At 39.6% G+C, this 18,414-nt stretch overlaps 2 protein-coding genes across 2 annotated transcripts; one reads left to right on the forward strand and one right to left on the reverse strand.

The window, feature by feature from the left end:
- Nucleotides 1-547: 547 nt before the first annotated feature.
- On the reverse strand, nt 548-2,619 carry gfer (growth factor, augmenter of liver regeneration (ERV1 homolog, S. cerevisiae)). The gene is made up of 4 exons (XM_031566066.1): nt 2,565-2,619; nt 2,173-2,448; nt 1,378-1,586; nt 548-1,053 (listed from the first exon to the last, which is right to left on the reverse strand). Exons 2-4 carry the CDS (start codon nt 2,377-2,379, stop codon nt 891-893), a joined length of 579 nt encoding a protein of 192 aa, XP_031421926.1. The 5' UTR covers nt 2,380-2,448; nt 2,565-2,619; the 3' UTR covers nt 548-890.
- drg2 (developmentally regulated GTP binding protein 2) lies at nt 2,604-7,665 on the forward strand. Its single transcript, XM_012827263.2, has 14 exons — nt 2,604-2,711; nt 2,966-3,066; nt 3,198-3,358; nt 3,466-3,555; nt 4,208-4,268; nt 4,397-4,487; nt 5,209-5,281; nt 5,501-5,591; nt 5,709-5,806; nt 6,343-6,419; nt 6,629-6,717; nt 6,931-6,989; nt 7,187-7,240; nt 7,333-7,665. Exons 2-14 carry the CDS (start codon nt 3,003-3,005, stop codon nt 7,417-7,419), a joined length of 1,095 nt encoding a protein of 364 aa, XP_012682717.1. The 5' UTR covers nt 2,604-2,711; nt 2,966-3,002; the 3' UTR covers nt 7,420-7,665.
- The last annotated feature ends 10,749 nt before the right edge of the window (nt 7,666-18,414 follow it).

An 18,414-nucleotide genomic window follows, 5' to 3' on the forward strand; every position in this document is an offset into this window, starting at 1 on the left:
AACTCTTGAACAACATTGAAAAACATTCATGCAACACAACACCACAACATGCATCATGGCTGTCGTGTTGAAAACTGTCTCAGAATTCAAGGATTCTACCCCACTGTGTTTTGTTTATCATTTGACAATGTCTTAACACATTAATAGATGGCTTCACACAGAGAGATGTCCTATTTTATGTCAATCCCATCTCAGTGCAGTACTGACCTATATAAAGGAACACTGTACAACTGCTATGTAAAGGTTTTGCTAACAGCACAAGAGTGAAAAACATTTTAAACACCATGCAGTGTAAATACAGTGGACTAAAGTGGAGTGAATGGTGCACTGGTTGAATTTGCAAAATTTCAGTCAGCACTTCCAATTGACAATGTGTGTATTTAGAATATATTTTAATTTTGTGAGCAAGTATTTTGAGGATGAGTACACACAGTTTTCAGGTACTTTGAACAGTGTGCCAGAGGACTTTAGAAAAGCAATCTTGTTGTGTATTGAACCTAAATTCAGTTTCAATGAGACAATCAAAGAAATACAAGTGGGACAGTCATCCAGTTACATAAATGGAACTTTATTTTTCTTTCTTTCAGAAAACACATGGAAAGGGACAGACTAGATCAATTAAAGTGCTGTGAAGACCTGGACCCATATTGCATTTACATAATCAAATTATCTGTATTCTCTAAAAGATTAAATTTAAGAGGCAAACCAAATGGATCTGTACATAGGGTTTTACACGGCAAATAAACACCTTAATAAAAACATGAAATTGAAATAAACGTACACTGGCGGTTTTATCTGCAGATTTATACAACATACATTTTAATCTCACAAATAATAGCCTCCATCACCATAATTACTCCCAGTGTTTCCTACTCCCTGCTATTAGGGTGTCAGTCACAAGATCCATCTTTCCAGCCATCTTTCCATCGCTCGTCCACTTTGGAGCAGTCAAATTCTGGCTTGCCTAATCGAACGTTAACGTCATTATGGAGACGGCACAGCCACTGTGAGAGGTTGCGTTGGTTGCTGGCATCTGGCTGATTTGTTTTCAATCTGACAAAGAATGGAAGTAATGTGTGGGTAAAAATAATATGCAATAGCAGTGTAACATCTCCACATCAGCCACAACTCCACTAAAGCTTTGTTTGAAAGATATGGGTTCTGATACTATAGTATTTAGTGGTGCAGGAAGGTACAACCTTCTAGCTATTAATACCTGCTCCTTCTCCACAAGTGCCTCAAGAAAGGTATAAAAACTGACAAGATTTAATTTCTTCCATTCCAATGTGCCATTCAGTATGAACTGAGTAGTTATGATGTGACCCTGGCTGTACAGCCATCCATTTTTACATATATCTCTATAGAAAAGTTCATTACCTTGCCCTCAAATCCTCTGCACACTCGTCACAAGGGAAGAATTTTGAGAAAAGGTTGATGAATTGTGTCATGTCTTGCTGCTGGCTGGAGCTTGGCGACACTGGGTAGTAAGCAGCCATTGTGTGAAGGAAGGACCATGAACATTTCCCCAGTTCCTCTCGGTCCAGTGGACACTCTACTGGCGTCTCACTCTCTGCTGGCTTTGTCACCTAGAAGATGGGCATATACTTCAGAGACAAATTAAATTACCTAGCAACAGGGATACACCCAACACATTATTTAGCCTTGGTTATTTACAGTTAATACAACAGGTAGGCTTTGGCAAACATCAAAATGAAGCAAATAAATGTATTACAACATTAACAAACACTGGTCTATAACAACAGGATATCTCTTAAAATTACAATATATTGACTAAACTCGGTGAGATTCTTTACTCTCTCAATTCTGCATAAGCCGTTTTACTGAACATTTGGCTAGTGACAGATTACCAAATGTTACAGTGAAAACTTCCCAGGTAAACTCTGTAACAGTAGCCTACAATTATATGATTAGCTGCCAAGCTAACTCTGTCCACTCAAATTACCTGACAGATAGGTCGATCTGGCGTCACGTTGCCTCTCTAACATTAATGTTACATCATACTAGAAAAAGCCTTGAAAGAGTGTCGCTTGCAATGTTAGACTGTCTATTGTTGCTAACAACTTAGGAACGATAACTTTACACTACCAGTCCACTTCTCGCCGAGGAGCTTAGTATCTAAACTTACTGGAATGCACTATGAACCCTATTCACCTGTGCTGTCGGAGTCGGCGTCTTCTGTATTTTCATCCATGATTTAAAATCTGTACAAGCTCTGCATGGTTTCTTCTTTGGCTCCCCGGTCTTTTCTTGCTCTGTAACAGAAGTGTCATCAGGTGGTCTACCTGACACATTGAATGGAAAGCCTTGAAAAGTCGCTGAATTTTCGCCCGATGATCTCGATCCATACGGCGCAGCCATGTTTATTCTTGCATTATGGGATTGATGGGTATTGCTTCCACAATATCGGAAGGGCGTATTACTTCACATCTAGAAAATGAATATAAACCCAAGACACATGAACATGACAATCTTTAGTCATAGCATGTATTTCATTACATATGTAACTTATAACTGTACAATACATATAGCCTGAAAGAAATTACACAAAGACAATGCCCTCTCCATCAGGAACCATTTGCAAAGCGAGATGTCACTTCTTTCCCGTCGGAAGTCTTTGTAACAGGACTGTGTACTTCCGGTTGGTGATGTCATTTTCTCGGCATGCTGCAGAGTTCGACCAGAATCAAAGTGTAAATATTTCATTGTTCAGAATATGTTGTCATTTAGCTGAATGATGAAATGTACAATACTTTTCTAACAATATGAATGGAAGGTTATAAACACTCGTTTCTGCGTTATTAATAAACGTAACATCCCAAAAGTAGTTAGCTAGCGAAGTTAGCTGTTCCTCTGCCACATCTCATCCTGCTAAGTTAATGTTAGCTGTGTAAAAACAGCCATGTAACGTTATGTCTTGTGTCTAAACAAAATGTTTATTCTACAGTAATCTGAGAATATAGACTTCTAAGAATCCAGGAATCATGGGGATTCTCGAGAAAATAGCGGAAATCGAGAGAGAAATTTCTCGGACTCAAAAAAATAAAGGTAAATATGATTTTTACTGTGAACTTAAACATATGGAATTGTGTTTTACACTGGGTAAATGTAAAACAGATCATGCTCCAGACCTATGCCTGTCCTTTTAACTTGAAATGGATGAAACTTGTTTTTCGCAGCTACCGAGTACCATCTAGGATTATTGAAGGCCAAGTTAGCCAAATACAGAGCTCAACTTTTGGAACCTTCTAAAAATGCTGGAGCCAAGGGTGAAGGCTTTGATGTAATGAAATCTGGTGATGCCAGGGTAGCGCTTATTGGGTTTCCATCCGTGGGTAAGGTAGGTGAACTTGTCAGTGTGACACCATCCCATGAGTTTGAGGTGATTGGTCATTGTGTTTGTATTGGAAGCATGTAAGTGCTACTAAATGTTTCCTTTTCTTGCAGTCCACTTTCCTTAGCTTAATGACTGCAACTGAAAGTGAAGCTGCGTCTTATGAGTTCACCACATTGACATGCATCCCTGGTGTCATTTCGGTAGGATTATATTTACTCCCTCTAGAATTTTTTTTATGTTTGATGTGTGCATTTGGGTAATTCCATGTCAAATCAACAGATTTGAGAATAATTTCCTGACTGACCATCTGGGATTTGCTTAATACTTTAGTAAATAATGCCAGTGTATCCAACAACTAGTGTGTAACATTTTTAGCGTTGTATCTTTTTTAGTTTCTGAGATATGGAGGCTTGGCGAAGGGGTTGTGGCCCTTTCCAGTGGCATGTTTGTTTTTATGGTAGACATTTTTATACATAGGCAATATGAACTTAAAATATAGGTGTTTAATGCCTCATGAATCAGAAATTTTGATTGCTTCCAGACATGCACCTAGTAACTAATAAAGTACTATGAGTATTATATATATAAACATTTGAAAGATCTGATGTAGTTAAGTGTGAAGAATATTTAGCAACACTAGTTCACTGCAGTGAAATTAGGGTCATGACTTTTTTTTAAAGTCTCTGTATCTCAGATACTAAAGAAGCTACAGGCTTCAAATTACAGAGTACAAAGATATTAATAAATAGTACAAAGCAAATACAAGATGGTCAGTTGGGAAGCCTTGGTTGATCTCACATGGAATGATCTGTTTGTATAAATGGACTCATCCTATGTGTTTTGTCACATTAGTACAAAGGTGCCAACATACAACTCTTGGATTTGCCTGGAATCATTGAGGGTGCTGCTCAGGGTATGTAAATGAACAGATCAACCCACCACACACACACACACACACACACACACACACACACACACACACATATACACTCTTGTTGTTTTCTTGGTATTCACTCTTCTCTCGATGCCTTTCTCTGATAGGTAAGGGTAGAGGTCGGCAAGTCATTGCAGTGGCCAGAACTGCTGATGTTGTAATCATGATGCTGGATGCAACAAAGGGGGATGTCCAGAGGTGAGTACAGACTTCAGGTTTCATTATCTTAACATGCACATAAGGCAGTCCTCACCCACAGAGAAACAGCCAATCCACCACATCCATCAGATGGATCCAGAAATACACAGCTTACACCCAGGGCTTCAACCATTCCTGCGGTGCCTGAGGTTCACATAAGAGTCCTCCTCTCCTGGAGCTGCACAGGAGGCATAGTCCCAATGGCTGTGCCACTCCACCCACTTCTGTTGACATATGTAGCGAAGGGATGGGACTAGCCACTGGTAATAGCCATGCACTGCACCCTCATCACCAAACGGCCAGGCTTAGTGGTAAGGCAGATATACAGTTAGGTCCATAAATATTTGGACATTGACACAATTTTCATAATTTTGGCTCTGTACACCACAATGGATCTGTCAGGCTGTCATTGACTGCAAAGGATTTGCAACCAAGTATTAAAAGTGACGATTACATTTATGATTATGTTAGTTTGTCCAATTACTTTTGGTCCCTTAAAAAAAATGTTCACCTGATTTGAAAATTGTGTCAATGTCCAAATATTCATAGACCTAACTGTAGCTCACATTCGACTGTTGTGGTAGTCTCCATCACAGTAACCGTTTTGTAACGAAGTTGCAATGAGAAGTTGTTGTCCGTTATTGATAACCACAGGCTGTATTTGACTGCTTATCTAGAGGCTCATATTCTCATAATTGATCTTGTGTTGTTGTTATTGTAGAGGACTGCTGGAAAAAGAGTTGGAGTCTGTTGGCATAAGACTTAACGCCGCAAAACCAAATATTTACTTCAAGGTACAGGATTCTATCTATGCATATTATATTCATAGGCCTGAAATGAAGTAATGGTGCTATTGAAATGTCATAATCTAACAACTAACAAATTTGGATTTTTTTCTCTTTACTGACTACCACCCCCTCCCCATACACACACACACACACACACACACACACACACACATACGCACACTGTCTTTGTAGTGCCTTTAATGTTGATTTCTATTCCTCTTTCAGCCCAAGAAAGGTGGTGGACTATCCTTCAACTCAACACTGCCTCTCACACAGTGCTCTGAGAAACTGGTGCAGCTTATTCTGCATGAATACAGTATCCTTTACCCATTGCCATAAGGTCCATTCTGCAGGATGCATTGGAAAACAAACAGAAACCTATTATTGCAAACTAAAGTATGGAAACAATTATTGAACTTAACCATTTCTGTAGAAATCTTCAATGCAGAGGTTTTGTTCAGAGAGGATTGCACACCAGATGAATTCATCGATGTCATTGTAGGAAACAGAGTTTATATGCCTTGCTTGTATGTAAGTATCAACACTGACTCAAACCCACTGCCTTCAGATGTAATAAGCGTGAGATGTAATCGAAGTGTGGATGGTTAATATTAATTCATGATGGTGATCTGGACCTGAGATTATGCTTGCCTGCTTTCCCTGGCCTACTGGGACATTCCATGTCAAATCAACCTCATATATTTAACTTTGGTTTGTGGTGGAAGATTAATCAATATGATGAAGAAATCCCAAATATTAAAGCCATTGGGTAATTATTTATTAAGTTACAGCCACTCTTACAGGTGGGGGATCATTTACAGTTGTACAATCAAAAATCAAATAGACACAATGTGTTATTTTTCTAGTTTTCTTCCATTTTTGAGGTGCTGTATCTGACACGAATCCCTATAAAATATGCCATACTGACTGAAACCCCTAAACTTGGTCTATAATTTAACTAATCCTCCCCATGTCTAATAAAAATAAAAATAAACGATTGAATTGACATGGAATCGTAAGTCTGCCACAGGTGAATGTGTGACCTAGATGTTATTCTTTGCTTACAGGTGTACAACAAAGTGGACCAGATTTCAATCGAGGAGGTGGACCGATTGGCTCGCAGAGATCATAGCGTGGTCATCAGGTGATTCCTCAAAGCACACTGTCTGGTTGAGTCCACGAAGTATAAACATCAAAAAACGCCCACTTATTCTTTTAAAACACCTAGAGCATGGTCTTGCATGTTCTACATAAGCTCCTGCTATGTTGCCGTCTACTCCGTTATAAACCAGCAAGTTGACTCCCAACATTGCAAGACCCATCATGTTTTGTTTGTTTGTCTGTCTTTTGTAGCTGTGGTATGAGCCTGAATCTCGACTACCTCCTGGAGGAGCTCTGGGAATACCTGGCTCTTATCTGCTTGTACACCAAGAAGAGGGGAGGTACACTGTCTATTTATTAAATACTGTACATATTACACTGTTTTATATTTATTTTTATGCCTGTAAATAAATGTCCTCTTGGCCTTGTCGGTACTTAAAGAAGAATGTTTTGATGCAGCTTGTGTATAAAAAAATGTTTTTCTTCTGCCGTGCATCAGGACTATGTGTTCCACTCCTCGGAAATTCTAAATTTCATTTCCTGTCTTGTTTTAGAACGACCCGACTTCTCCGATCCCATCATCATGAGAAGAGGGGCGTCAGTAGAACATGCGGTATGTGTGGTCTCTTCTGTAAACAAACTGTAAGACGTAATAACTGTTCTCACAGAACCCAATGGAAATGGTTAGTGATTAGACAAATCCATGGATGTTGTTGAGCACATATGCAGCACGTAGATGCCCGTATGTGAAGCTGGCTAGTTTTGAGGAAATGGTTTATTCTATAAATTAATCATTACGTGTTTTTGCAGTGTCACCGAATTCACAGAACATTAGCCGGCCAGTTCAAGTATGCCTTGGTGTGGGTAAGTTATTATGTCCTCTGTCCTCACAGGTTATGTTTTTTTTTTTTTTTTTTACGGTGCCTTTTAAAAACCTGACCCTCTCGTGTTTACAGGGGACGAGCACAAAGTACAGTCCACAGAGGGTGGGACTGACGCACATCATGGAGCACGAGGATGTCATCCAGATTGTGAAGAAATAAAAACAATTCCTCACAAGATACTCTTGTTGCTCGAGGACTGTAAAGGAATGCTCTTGAGCTGTGTAAAGTAGGCTGTCAACAACAGTTCAGGTTTTGTGATTTAAAGATCTAAGAAGTCAGATACTGGACATGTCTGAGCAGGTGAGAAATGGCGACGCGAAAGAATTATACACATTGACACTTGCAGTGTGTTGGCAAAGGACTGTATGAATAAATTTCACCTAATTTGGTTCTCTGATTGTAAAAGTTGATTTGTCTTGACTGTAACACACTTCCACCATGTTAATGTGACTCAAAGACTTTATGGAAACGCTAGTGATAAGAAGTAAGCCAAGGTGACACATTAGGGTGCCTCTTAAAAGCGTTCAGGTTCACATAATGTGTTGCTGGGCTCTTCTGTCATACAGTAAAGTGTATTTTAGGACCTTTCCCTGAAGTAACTGTAATGTGAATCATATTGCAGTACACATACAGTTGAGCACAAGGAAGACCATAACGGCATTCTGTGTGGAGAGGGAGTCAGACCAGCCCACACAGAAGGTCAGTTCCTTGATATACTGTGCACACTAAATTGACACAAATTTAGGAACAACTTTTACCCAGTATCCATAAAGAATTATAAACACGTTCATAAAGGTTTCTCAAGTATTCATGATGCCTCAATGAATGACATAAGTCTATATAACTACTTATACATTGTAATGACTAATTCAATTCAATTCAATTGTATTTATATAGTGCCAAAACAATACAATTGTCTGGGCACTTTACAGAGCCCAAGGCCTGAAAGCATTACGATATTATAGTATTAACCCTTAGAGTCTAAAGTCAGAATGTATAATAAAACTTATTTTACGTCTTGATAATGTCATTGAAGACATCTTTGCCTTGTGGCAATTGCTGTTTATTTACTAAATGCTCTTTATGGAGCCATGATGTGTCCCAGTTCAAGTGTTCATACTAATGTTGTGTAGGGCTTATACTACAGCATTATAGCACTTTATGAGTGCAGGCATTTCTATTTATACATAGTTATATAGACTTATGTCAGATTCTATGATGCATTATGAATACTTAATACACATTTATAAATGTGTCTTTAATGCTTTATGGATACAGAGTTTAAGTAAGGTTTTATCACAGATTATGTTATGCATTACCCCTGACATTTTGAAAGCAGTTAAGGCCACATGATATTACAAAGTGTAGCTTGCAAGAGCACCTGACTGGTTTTGTCAAGTATTAATAAACATGAAAGTGAGTGTCCGATATATTTGAAATTGAGCGTCTGGGAAAACCAGCTCCAGGTCTTTGTTCCAAGATCAGTTTGGTCACCTCTTTTTGCTTGCTGTAAGTGTGTGTTCAGGACCGGTGAGGTTTGTCACAGAAGCCCTGTAACCTTTTTGCTTGCTGTAAGTGTGTTCAGGAGATGTGAGGTTTTTCACAGAAGCTCCATAACCATTTTGTTACTCACACTTGGCTTCAGATCGTTGGAGCGGTTCGCTAAATTAGGTCTTAAATCTTACTCGAAGGCTTTCTTGGAATTCCATGTGAATGGCAGGACCCCATTGAATTTTCCTAATCCATCCAGTTACATTACATAAAATTGTTGACAAATTGTTTCGGGTCTGTAAATATCCTGACTTTTTTTGAGTATTGGGTTATTTGCTTGTGTTAGTGCTCCATTTCAAATTAATTCTGTATGATTTGGTCAATAAAATGGAAGACTGTTATTCCATTTAGACTACATTTTGATTGTATTGAATGGGAAAACTTTCAGTCTATCTAGAGCCCTTACCTCTCCTACCCCACTGCTGTTGAAAATGCATTCTATTCCAATCGCATAAGCATACTTTTCCCATTCCATCCCATTCCATAGAATATTATAGACCTTTAAAGGATTCGGTAGATCACCCCCCTTTAGCCATGTTTTGTGTCTGTACGTCTCTGATAATAAGACTTGTGGTCACTTTTATCAATGACCTGACGGAACCCTGTTGAGAACTCGAGGCTTAGAATATAATAGGGGAACTCTTCCCATTCTCTATACAATCACCTCAAAATGATCCCAAACCAGCCGTCCCGCTCCACCCTCTGGTAGGCTATTACATCACACTCACCAGGCTAAGCTCCCGGAACTTTTAGAGAGTGTCCCTTGTTAATGATCACAAGATGCCAAGCTGCCACCCCTCCAACGGTACTCATTTGAAACCCGGAGCTGCTGCTTCTATTCAGGAAGAGAAAACAAGCATAATAGGCCTCATTAAAAATGTATCGAAAGCCACTCAGGCTTTACAACCCGCTGGGCAAGTGTGGAGTTGGGGAGTCGCAAGCCTCTGGAAAGCTGTCACATTATTGGCCTTGCGCTTCCTCCGCATGTTACTTGCTGTAGTTTAAAGCACCTGAGGTGTGTGTGTGTGTGTGTGTGTGTGTTTTCCTTGCGTGCTGGGCACAATGGAGAGGCATTGCTTTGGAATTACCTGACGGGACCCCTGTGAAGTTATGATGAAAGTGAGCTAAAGGGAAGGGGGTAACAAAGGTAAGCGCTGCTAATGCTACTACACAGTGCCTTATTGTAGAATGAGGCATGACACTTGATGCTAGGCCCATATGGCTCATACTCTGTGTGTGTGTGTGTGTGTGTGTTGGGGGAAGTGTAACAGGCCCTGTGTGGACTGACTGGTGTCAGAGATACAACGAAAGATACGCTATTTTTTGTTATTTAGTTTGTCTTATTTAGACTACATTAAGATGAATTGATTGAACTGTAGCATATCTGCAGGGATGTGGAAAATCATGTTATTTGAATGAAAGGGGGCGTCAAGAGTACATGAAGACACCATAACTTCCCAAATTTAATGAATTTTTGCCAGTGTATGGTACAGCAATTTCCTGCCTGGCAAATTTGACCAATAAAGTCATGATAGGCCAGGCCAAAAATCTGTGCAGTGATGTGCAGGCTGTTTTCCAAGCATATCTTTATAACACTTTGGTTGATTATGTTTAGCACACATTTCCAAAGGTTAACACTAGACCACAACTCGTGATTTGAGAGCCACCTTACTTTTTTATATGAAAACTAAACACGTCTAAACTGTGCTAAATGTAATGGAAAAATGAACACACCTCAAATCTATTGAAAAAGGAACACATCAGTATAACACCACGTATAAATGTGTGTTTGAATGATTTTTCACTTTCCTTTGCTGTTTGTAGTGCTTACTTACAACAGATAAGTCTGTTGATATGTTTGGCTTGGCATATAAGTTATTCATGACGGACCTGCACATATGGTGTGTGGCTTTGCTGCCACCTGCTGCATATGCCAGTGCATACACTCTGTCTTTTGTCATGTGGCCTGTTGTCTCAGGGAAGAACACCAGGTAAAAGGATCCAGGTGGGTTTTATGTCATCTCGGCAATAACCAGGACCTTCATTCTGTCATTCATTCATTCATACAACATACACCCTCGCATGTGGATTTTATGGCATTGTGGCTTTATAGTTTGTCTGGAGCTGCCCTCACTGAAACTCCAAACGGCTGTGATTATTATACACTTGATTTTTTGACCCATGAGGGTGACTAAGGGCTGCTTGTAATGTCCTTCCCCCAGTCGCACCATCTGCTGCTGAGGCCTTTGTATGGGTGCAGAGCTCTGATAACCCTAAACTAGGCACTTGGGCCATTGTGTTTCATGGCCTCTGCGGAGGGAGGGCCTTTGAGGGGAAAACAAGTCATAGTTAGTCAGACCTGCGTGACCATGGCCATGTTGTGTGCCATTCAGGCGGCTATTAAACAACAATAAGAGCAGCCTCCTGTGAAGCTCTGTTGATTGTTACTTACCTGACGGGAAAGGCCTATGAGTTAGTGGATCACATCCCACCTAATATACCACAAAGTCTCCTGTTTGTTTAGCAACCTGACCAGACAACATGATGAGTGTGTGCTGCTGCTGCTGCTGCTGCTGCTGCTGGTGGTGATGATGCTCTCCGTGTAAACAGGGGCACAAGCGTGTTGTCAGTGTTTTGGTGTTTGCTCACACGTAAGGCTCCTCACCGTCTACCCCTAAAGTCTCCCCTTTCACAACCGTGCCCAGGGGACGAAGATACACATTTCGTTGCGGTTCTGATGGGAGAAGAAAAGCAAAGTGTGTTTGCTCAGGCCATTGTGCCTCGGTGATGTTTCGCGTAATGAATGTGAGTGTGTAGGCTGGCGGGGAGAGGGCTCACGAAGGGCTGAAGTCATTCATTGAAGCAGAGAGGGTGGACTCATCAAATATATTTTATTGCACGGCCACACAAAAGAGGGAGAGTAGGGGGCGAGAGCCTGTCGATTTTACACAGCAGTCAAAGAGTCCATACAGGGGCTCATAGGTGCTCTGTTTGCCTCCTGTTTGGTTTAGGGAAAGTTTCGATTGGACATGATGAGTGAGAACAATAAGGTAAGGTGTAGGGACTAAGACTAAGGGGACTGCACATGGAGTACATGGATTGTATATTTATGTGTCTGTTTAAAATCTTAGACTGCATTTGTAGGAGTGGCGCCATTGATGGCTGAGTTGTACTCGACACACAGATGATTTGGATTTGGTGCTTTCATTGAGGTTATTGTCATGTTTCCTCTTCAGCAGGAACACTGTGCATGTATGTATGGCAACTATTTTTTTCATTTTAATTTTTATAATGTACTAAACAGCCATTAATGGGACCCATTTTTATTTATGTGAGCTGAGGTACAATATACTTAAATAATTAAGTGTTAATGCAGTATAGGCACATATATGTAACTACAACATAAGTACATAAGTACATATATTTATGGTGGACCTTACCTGTTACATCTTTAATGACATATTGAATAAAAAATGTATGTTATGTTCAATTATGTAAAAAATATATAAATTTTAATTATGGAAACATAAATACAAATCATTGTCTTGAAAAGTGTACCATGGAAGTTAAAGAAAGTCAGAAACATCTTTTTGCTTATTAAAAAAGGATGTGATGCTCACTGAATAGTGTACAGTAAACAGTAGTAGCTCATTTAGAACATATTATAATTATGAATTTGAATTGGCATTGGTGACTTTCCATTGCAAAGCTGCAGCTCATGCTGCATGAATATATAAAATGGATTTATTTATGCATATTTTGAATACATAAAAATGAAATTAAAATGACACAAGCCTGAAAGTATCAAAACATTGGGAAATGTGATTTTTTTTTCACATTAGGTTTAGAAACATTTTTATTAAACACAGCAGAAAAACTCCATATTGTACCTTTAAAGTAGCACATAATCATAATATTTAACTGTTATCATCATAAGATGAACATGGAATAATTATAAATCTACTCCATTTATGCAACTTCTTATTCATAAACGGAACTTTAACCACTGTTTTCATGAATTGGCTGTTATATTGTGGTATTACACCCAAAGTACAAATAGAAAAGCAAATTAGATATAATATAATATAATATAATATAATACAAACAAACAAATAATTAATTTAAACACTGATTTGTTTACAACAACATCTTGGGCCCCAATTTACTAGAAGTGCATTGTGGGTTCTTTGGCACATCAAAGAAGGGCATGGCGTAAAGATTACTAGAGTTTGGTAACTCCATGACATGCGCACAGAGCTAAGCGCCTTTGAAGGCAGAGGTGGAGAAATTTGAGAGAATCATGAATAAATCAGCTAGAAAATGGCTTGTTGTCTTATGCGCTTTAGCATTGTATGGAAAAGGAATTTTGGAATTACGAACTACCAGCTTGCTGGAGGAGTTCAAATGTGGTAAGACCAGCCTGGAGATGACTTTATCTCAGTCTAAGGATCCAGCAGTCAAGGACACTGCTCCACTGAAAGCAGAAAGCAGGGAAGAAGTGGAATCCATGAGAAGCAGTTCAACATGCACAAGGTCCATTACAGAACAGGGATATCATTGGGCTATCATAGAGATATCATTGGGCTATCATAGGGATATCATTGGGCTATAATAGGGATATAATTTGGCAGGTACAGAGTGGAAGAGCATGGTTTGTGTTTGGTGACAGTTGGAAGGCATGGGGTAAGGCTACATTAGGAGGAGGCAGATGATAACGAACTTTGTTTGTTACTATTTCAGAGGTGGAGAAACTTGAGAGAATCATGAATGAGGCATTGGGAAATGGCTTGAGGTGCCACATTGTCTAAGTACTGTAGCATGGAAAAGAAATTTTGGAGTGACCAATGGCCAGCTTAGTGGAGGAATTAAAAACCATGAACAGTGGTTTACAGCATAGTGATATCAATGGGCAGGTACAGAGTGGAAGAGAGGGGTTTGGGTTAGGTTACAGTGGGGTAAGACTACATTGCCGGATAGGAGGCAGATGGTAAGCAGCTTTGTTTATGAGCAAGAAGAGGAAACTAGATGAGCAGCAGCAGCTTCTCAGGCAAAGCAAAGGCAATGGATGAACTGGCATAATGTTGACTCTAGGAAGATCAGCATGAGAGAACTGTGGGTTATGTATTGTAACTGCATTACATTCATTGTTGGAGCCACTTCTGATGTCCTCCCCAGTCCGTGGGTGGGTAAAGACGGAAGCTGGAAGTTGTGTATGGGCTCATTGAAACATTCTATCAGGTTGTAAAATTAGCTTGACCCAGGGTCGCTACACATGTACACATAATCAGGTTTTAAAATCATTGTCGTGTTTTAGAATACACAATTTGAGGTTTAAGGACTTCAGGATTCTCTGTAGGGATCCTTTCCATCTAGCCAAAACAACTCATCTGATAGTTTCCTAATATTATTTGAATATTTGCTTGGTTAATTCGCCTTTTGGCATTATTCACTTTGCTCTGGATATAGACTATAACATGTGTTTCATGACACATCTTTGCTGTTTCCTGTGAAGTCACTCCATTTAAAGAATTGTTGTTGTGGCATCAATACTTTTGTCTTACTTTTCTGTTGGAGTGGGTCTGAGAATATGTTGCCATTAAACTCTGTGTTTCATTATTTTGTGGGAAAATGCTTTGAAGACAACCTTAATGTTTTTGGTTCTCCACCGCATAGGTGGTAAAAGGACTTTTTTCCCCTAAAGAAACTTGACTACCCACCCCTACTAAACTCTTCACTTACCTTTCCACTACGTTCTACATTAATAATTTCCCTATCTTATGTAGCTTTTTTCCATAGGTGTTTATTAGGCCCACAGGCCTGTATTTTAAATAATGTGAAGACCACAACAGTGATTACTCATTGGTGGTTTGAACATGTGCTTGGCTTTTATTAATTCAACATACATATTTAATCATTTCACAATGGCAATTTTTTTATATTTTCATAACATGCACTGATGTCCGTTGGACTTGAACCAAACAAATGATAAGTGGCTTGTCATCACAGCAGATGTCAGAATTCCTGTTGATATTATTGGCTCAAAAGTCATAAATTCAACGGCACACCCACACATTAATATGCCATTTCACCTGTCCCACAAAGACTCCCTGCTCCTCCTGCGTCCTATGAGTCCATACATGCAAATAGCAATTCTTCTCGACTCCTCCCTTTGATCTTGCACCATTTGCACACTATCCTCACGTCACACTTGTGACGCACAGGTCAATGCCCTTTCAAATTAGGGCCCCATGTGTTACAACTGTGGCAGAATACTTACATTTATGGCTTCTCCTTTTTTGAGAAACAGCATTGATTTAGCAGAAATAGGAAATCATTGATGTTGTTGTAGTTGTTACACAAACACATGTATTCACACACACACACACACACACACACACACACACACACACACACACAGAGAGAGAGACACACACACACAGACAGACATCCACACATATTTAAATTTGAAGAGGGGTCACACTGCTCAGACGTAACAAAGAGACTGAAACTTAAGTCGGCTCTCCCATGTGCTACTTGACTGTAACCCTACACAGGTTTCGGCCCTGGTGAATGGTGTAGCCTGGATCAAAGCTAGGTTCACTTAGGGTCTGGGCCATTAGGACTGTCTGCTGTATGCATCTTACTGGAAGTCTAACCTGTGTTTTGTTTTATTTTTTTGCAACCACTTTTATCTAATTTAAATTTGTTTCTCAGTCTTACAAATTGGAGGACAATTTTAGCATTGGGTGATGTTTGTAAAAAAAATATATAGGGTAGAGAGTATTGTGAGTATGTATGAACTACCTAAAGCATATTTCAAACGTATTTTCTCAAGACATGTAAACACTGCTCTTGGTCAGTTGCACAATGTTTGAATTGCTCAGACGTTTCTGAAATGACCGGAATACATTTGGTATTTCTGTCCTCTTACGTCCATTGATGCAGCAAGATATTTTCCATTGTATGGCTATGCTATCTCCAGCTTTTTAATTACGCCGGGAGGTTTTTATGAGGCTGTGTCCATGAGTGCTTTTGTTGAAAGAACATTGTCAGCGTCACGGAGGTGACCTGTCATTGTTCCCCTTGATGCATGCAGACAGGAGCTCTAGCTGATCTAACTGTTGACGTCCCCTCTATGACTTATGATTGCAAAAGAAATGATGACAAGATTTACATTCAATCGCCTTACAAAATTAGATCAATGTGTGGTCATGTTGATTGCATTAAATTCACCATGAAATTGTAAGTATAGTGCCATTTTGAAATGCATTGCAGTGAACACTGTAAACAGAGAATCTTGATAAACTACCGTGTCACATTCCTAAATGGTAAATCACCTAAAATTCCATTAAGTAAAATAAGTGAGCGGTATTAAAGGTCGAAAAAGAGGTAAAAAAAAAAAGTTGATAAGTTTACTGTAGGTAAATTTAGTACTTTTCTAATTAATGTTTCATTATTTCTTCGTGAACAGAATACAGAGCATCCATTAAGTATTGATAACTGGTAGTGTCATGAACTCCAGGAATATTAACAAGTCGTCAATTAGCTTAAATCATTCAGGTTATGCCTTGTCCTGCATTACAAACATTTTCTCGAGACTCTGGTCAAAATAGGCATGATAGCATCATTACACACAAATTACTTCTTTGTTTGGATTGTTTGGATATTTTAACCCAACAACTGTGAGTGGTAGTTTTGGCATGATATCATACAGGCACAAGTGGAAGAAGAGACCTGTGGTAGCATATCATTATCCCATCAGAGTTTTTGCAGTCAAGTAAGCCTACACGTAAACAACAGGGCAACACTGACTTTTTGGCTGCCGTTTCCCATAGAGCTATGCTTCACAAATCTGAATATGTTTGACATTTACTCTAATTAGATGCTATCATCTTACAAGCAACATGTTAAAGACAACACTGTTACGAAGCTAAATAGAGTGTAGAATTTCATTCATTAAGGAACATAATAAATTCATGTACTTATTTTTAGTGCCTGACTGGAGCCAAAATAATTCACCACTTCTACTCTACAAATAAAATGAACAGACATTCTACTGGACATCATTGCTAAACCTAAAATATCATAAATTGCTGAATGTTATCCCATTTCGAAGTATAAAACATACATTTGGTCAATGGAACGATTTCAGTGTACATCATTTTGAGATGACCGCACAATGCAAACAGTGCATTCTTGTTGACGTACTCCTGGGTTCATACTATTGCCTGAAACTTCAACCTTTCTGTTATTGTTATGTATGCTGGCTTTGTTGAAGTGTTGCTGAACTCACCTGTTGAGGTGGAGAGAGGGAGAGGCAGTCTGATCGATGGCTATATGCATGCTCCTCTTTGGATATGCTTCTCAGACACAGTTTAGTAACAGCTCAGCCAACCTGCATAATTTATACAGGAATGAGCCAAAGAGATAAAGTTACCCTAAGTCAGTATAGTTGATACATTAAGGTGCCCTTTGCAACTATAACAGGGACTCCTCACATGCTTTCAGACACATGTTTGCAGACCAGTGGCAGGAATTTGCTTGCAAACGCTCACTGGACATTCATGTAACTGGAGTGCTCCTGCATTGGCAAAAGGAGGAGCATTGTTTGCCTGTGACAAAGAGATGCTGACATTTGTGGATACCTGCACCTGAAGTGAGAGACAGAGAGCCTCTTTGTGTGGGGGAAAATCTCCTGCCAAAAGCAACTCTACGGCCAAGTCAATGGGATATTTGTAAATCGGGATTACCTCCCTCCAGAAAATTGGTGCTTTGTCGGCAGTGACATCAATTTAGCATTCACCTAAAGGAGAAACGGATCTGGATTGCTTCAAGAGCAGCTAAGTTTTCTCTTAACTGCTGTGTTTTTATTCTCGTTGTGTTTTCATTTTGTCTGCTTGTGGAGCACACTTTTTTTTGCTAAACTGGACCACATCCTGATTGAAATGATATTATTTATGTTGATATGCTTTGAGAGTGATCAATACAATTTGTGACACAATGACTCAGATTGAAATAAAATTTGCAACGGGATAAAATGGCACCAAAAAAAGCTCCGGCAAAGAAAGTGGCAGAAGCGCCGAAAGTAAAGGGCAAAGATAAAGGGAAGGGCAAAAAGCCTGTCGCCAGTGAGTCTGAGGAAGGCTCTGATGCAGAACTGCTGAGAAGTGAGGAGAGTGAGGCATCCGAGGAGCTGAGCGAGGATGACAAGGGGAAAAAAGGTAAAGGAAAACTTGCCCTGAAGGGAGCCACGAAGGCTGTGGCTCTGAAAGGTATAGCTAAGCCAAAGCTTGGCGAGGAAGATCCTCAAAAAGGGGGTAAACGTGCCAACATAAAGGCCACATCCAAAGTGGTTGCTGGGTTTGCCGCTGATGCTCAGAAAAATAATGCACTCACAGGATTGGCTGGTAAGGTATCTCCATTGGTAGTTCCACCTCCAAAGAAACAAAAAAAAGGGTTGAAATCCACCTCGAGGCTTTTCATGCGTCTGTCTGGCAACAAGAAGAAGAAAGAGCCACAAGTCGGCAGACTATTTGGAGGATTTGGAAAGAAACCAATTGAGAAATCTGCTTTGGATAGTACCTCTAAATTCATGACTGGCTT

This window comes from Clupea harengus, chromosome 1 (genome assembly GCF_900700415.2).
Source record: "Clupea harengus chromosome 1, Ch_v2.0.2, whole genome shotgun sequence".
NCBI classification, from domain to species: domain Eukaryota; kingdom Metazoa; phylum Chordata; class Actinopteri; order Clupeiformes; family Clupeidae; genus Clupea; species Clupea harengus.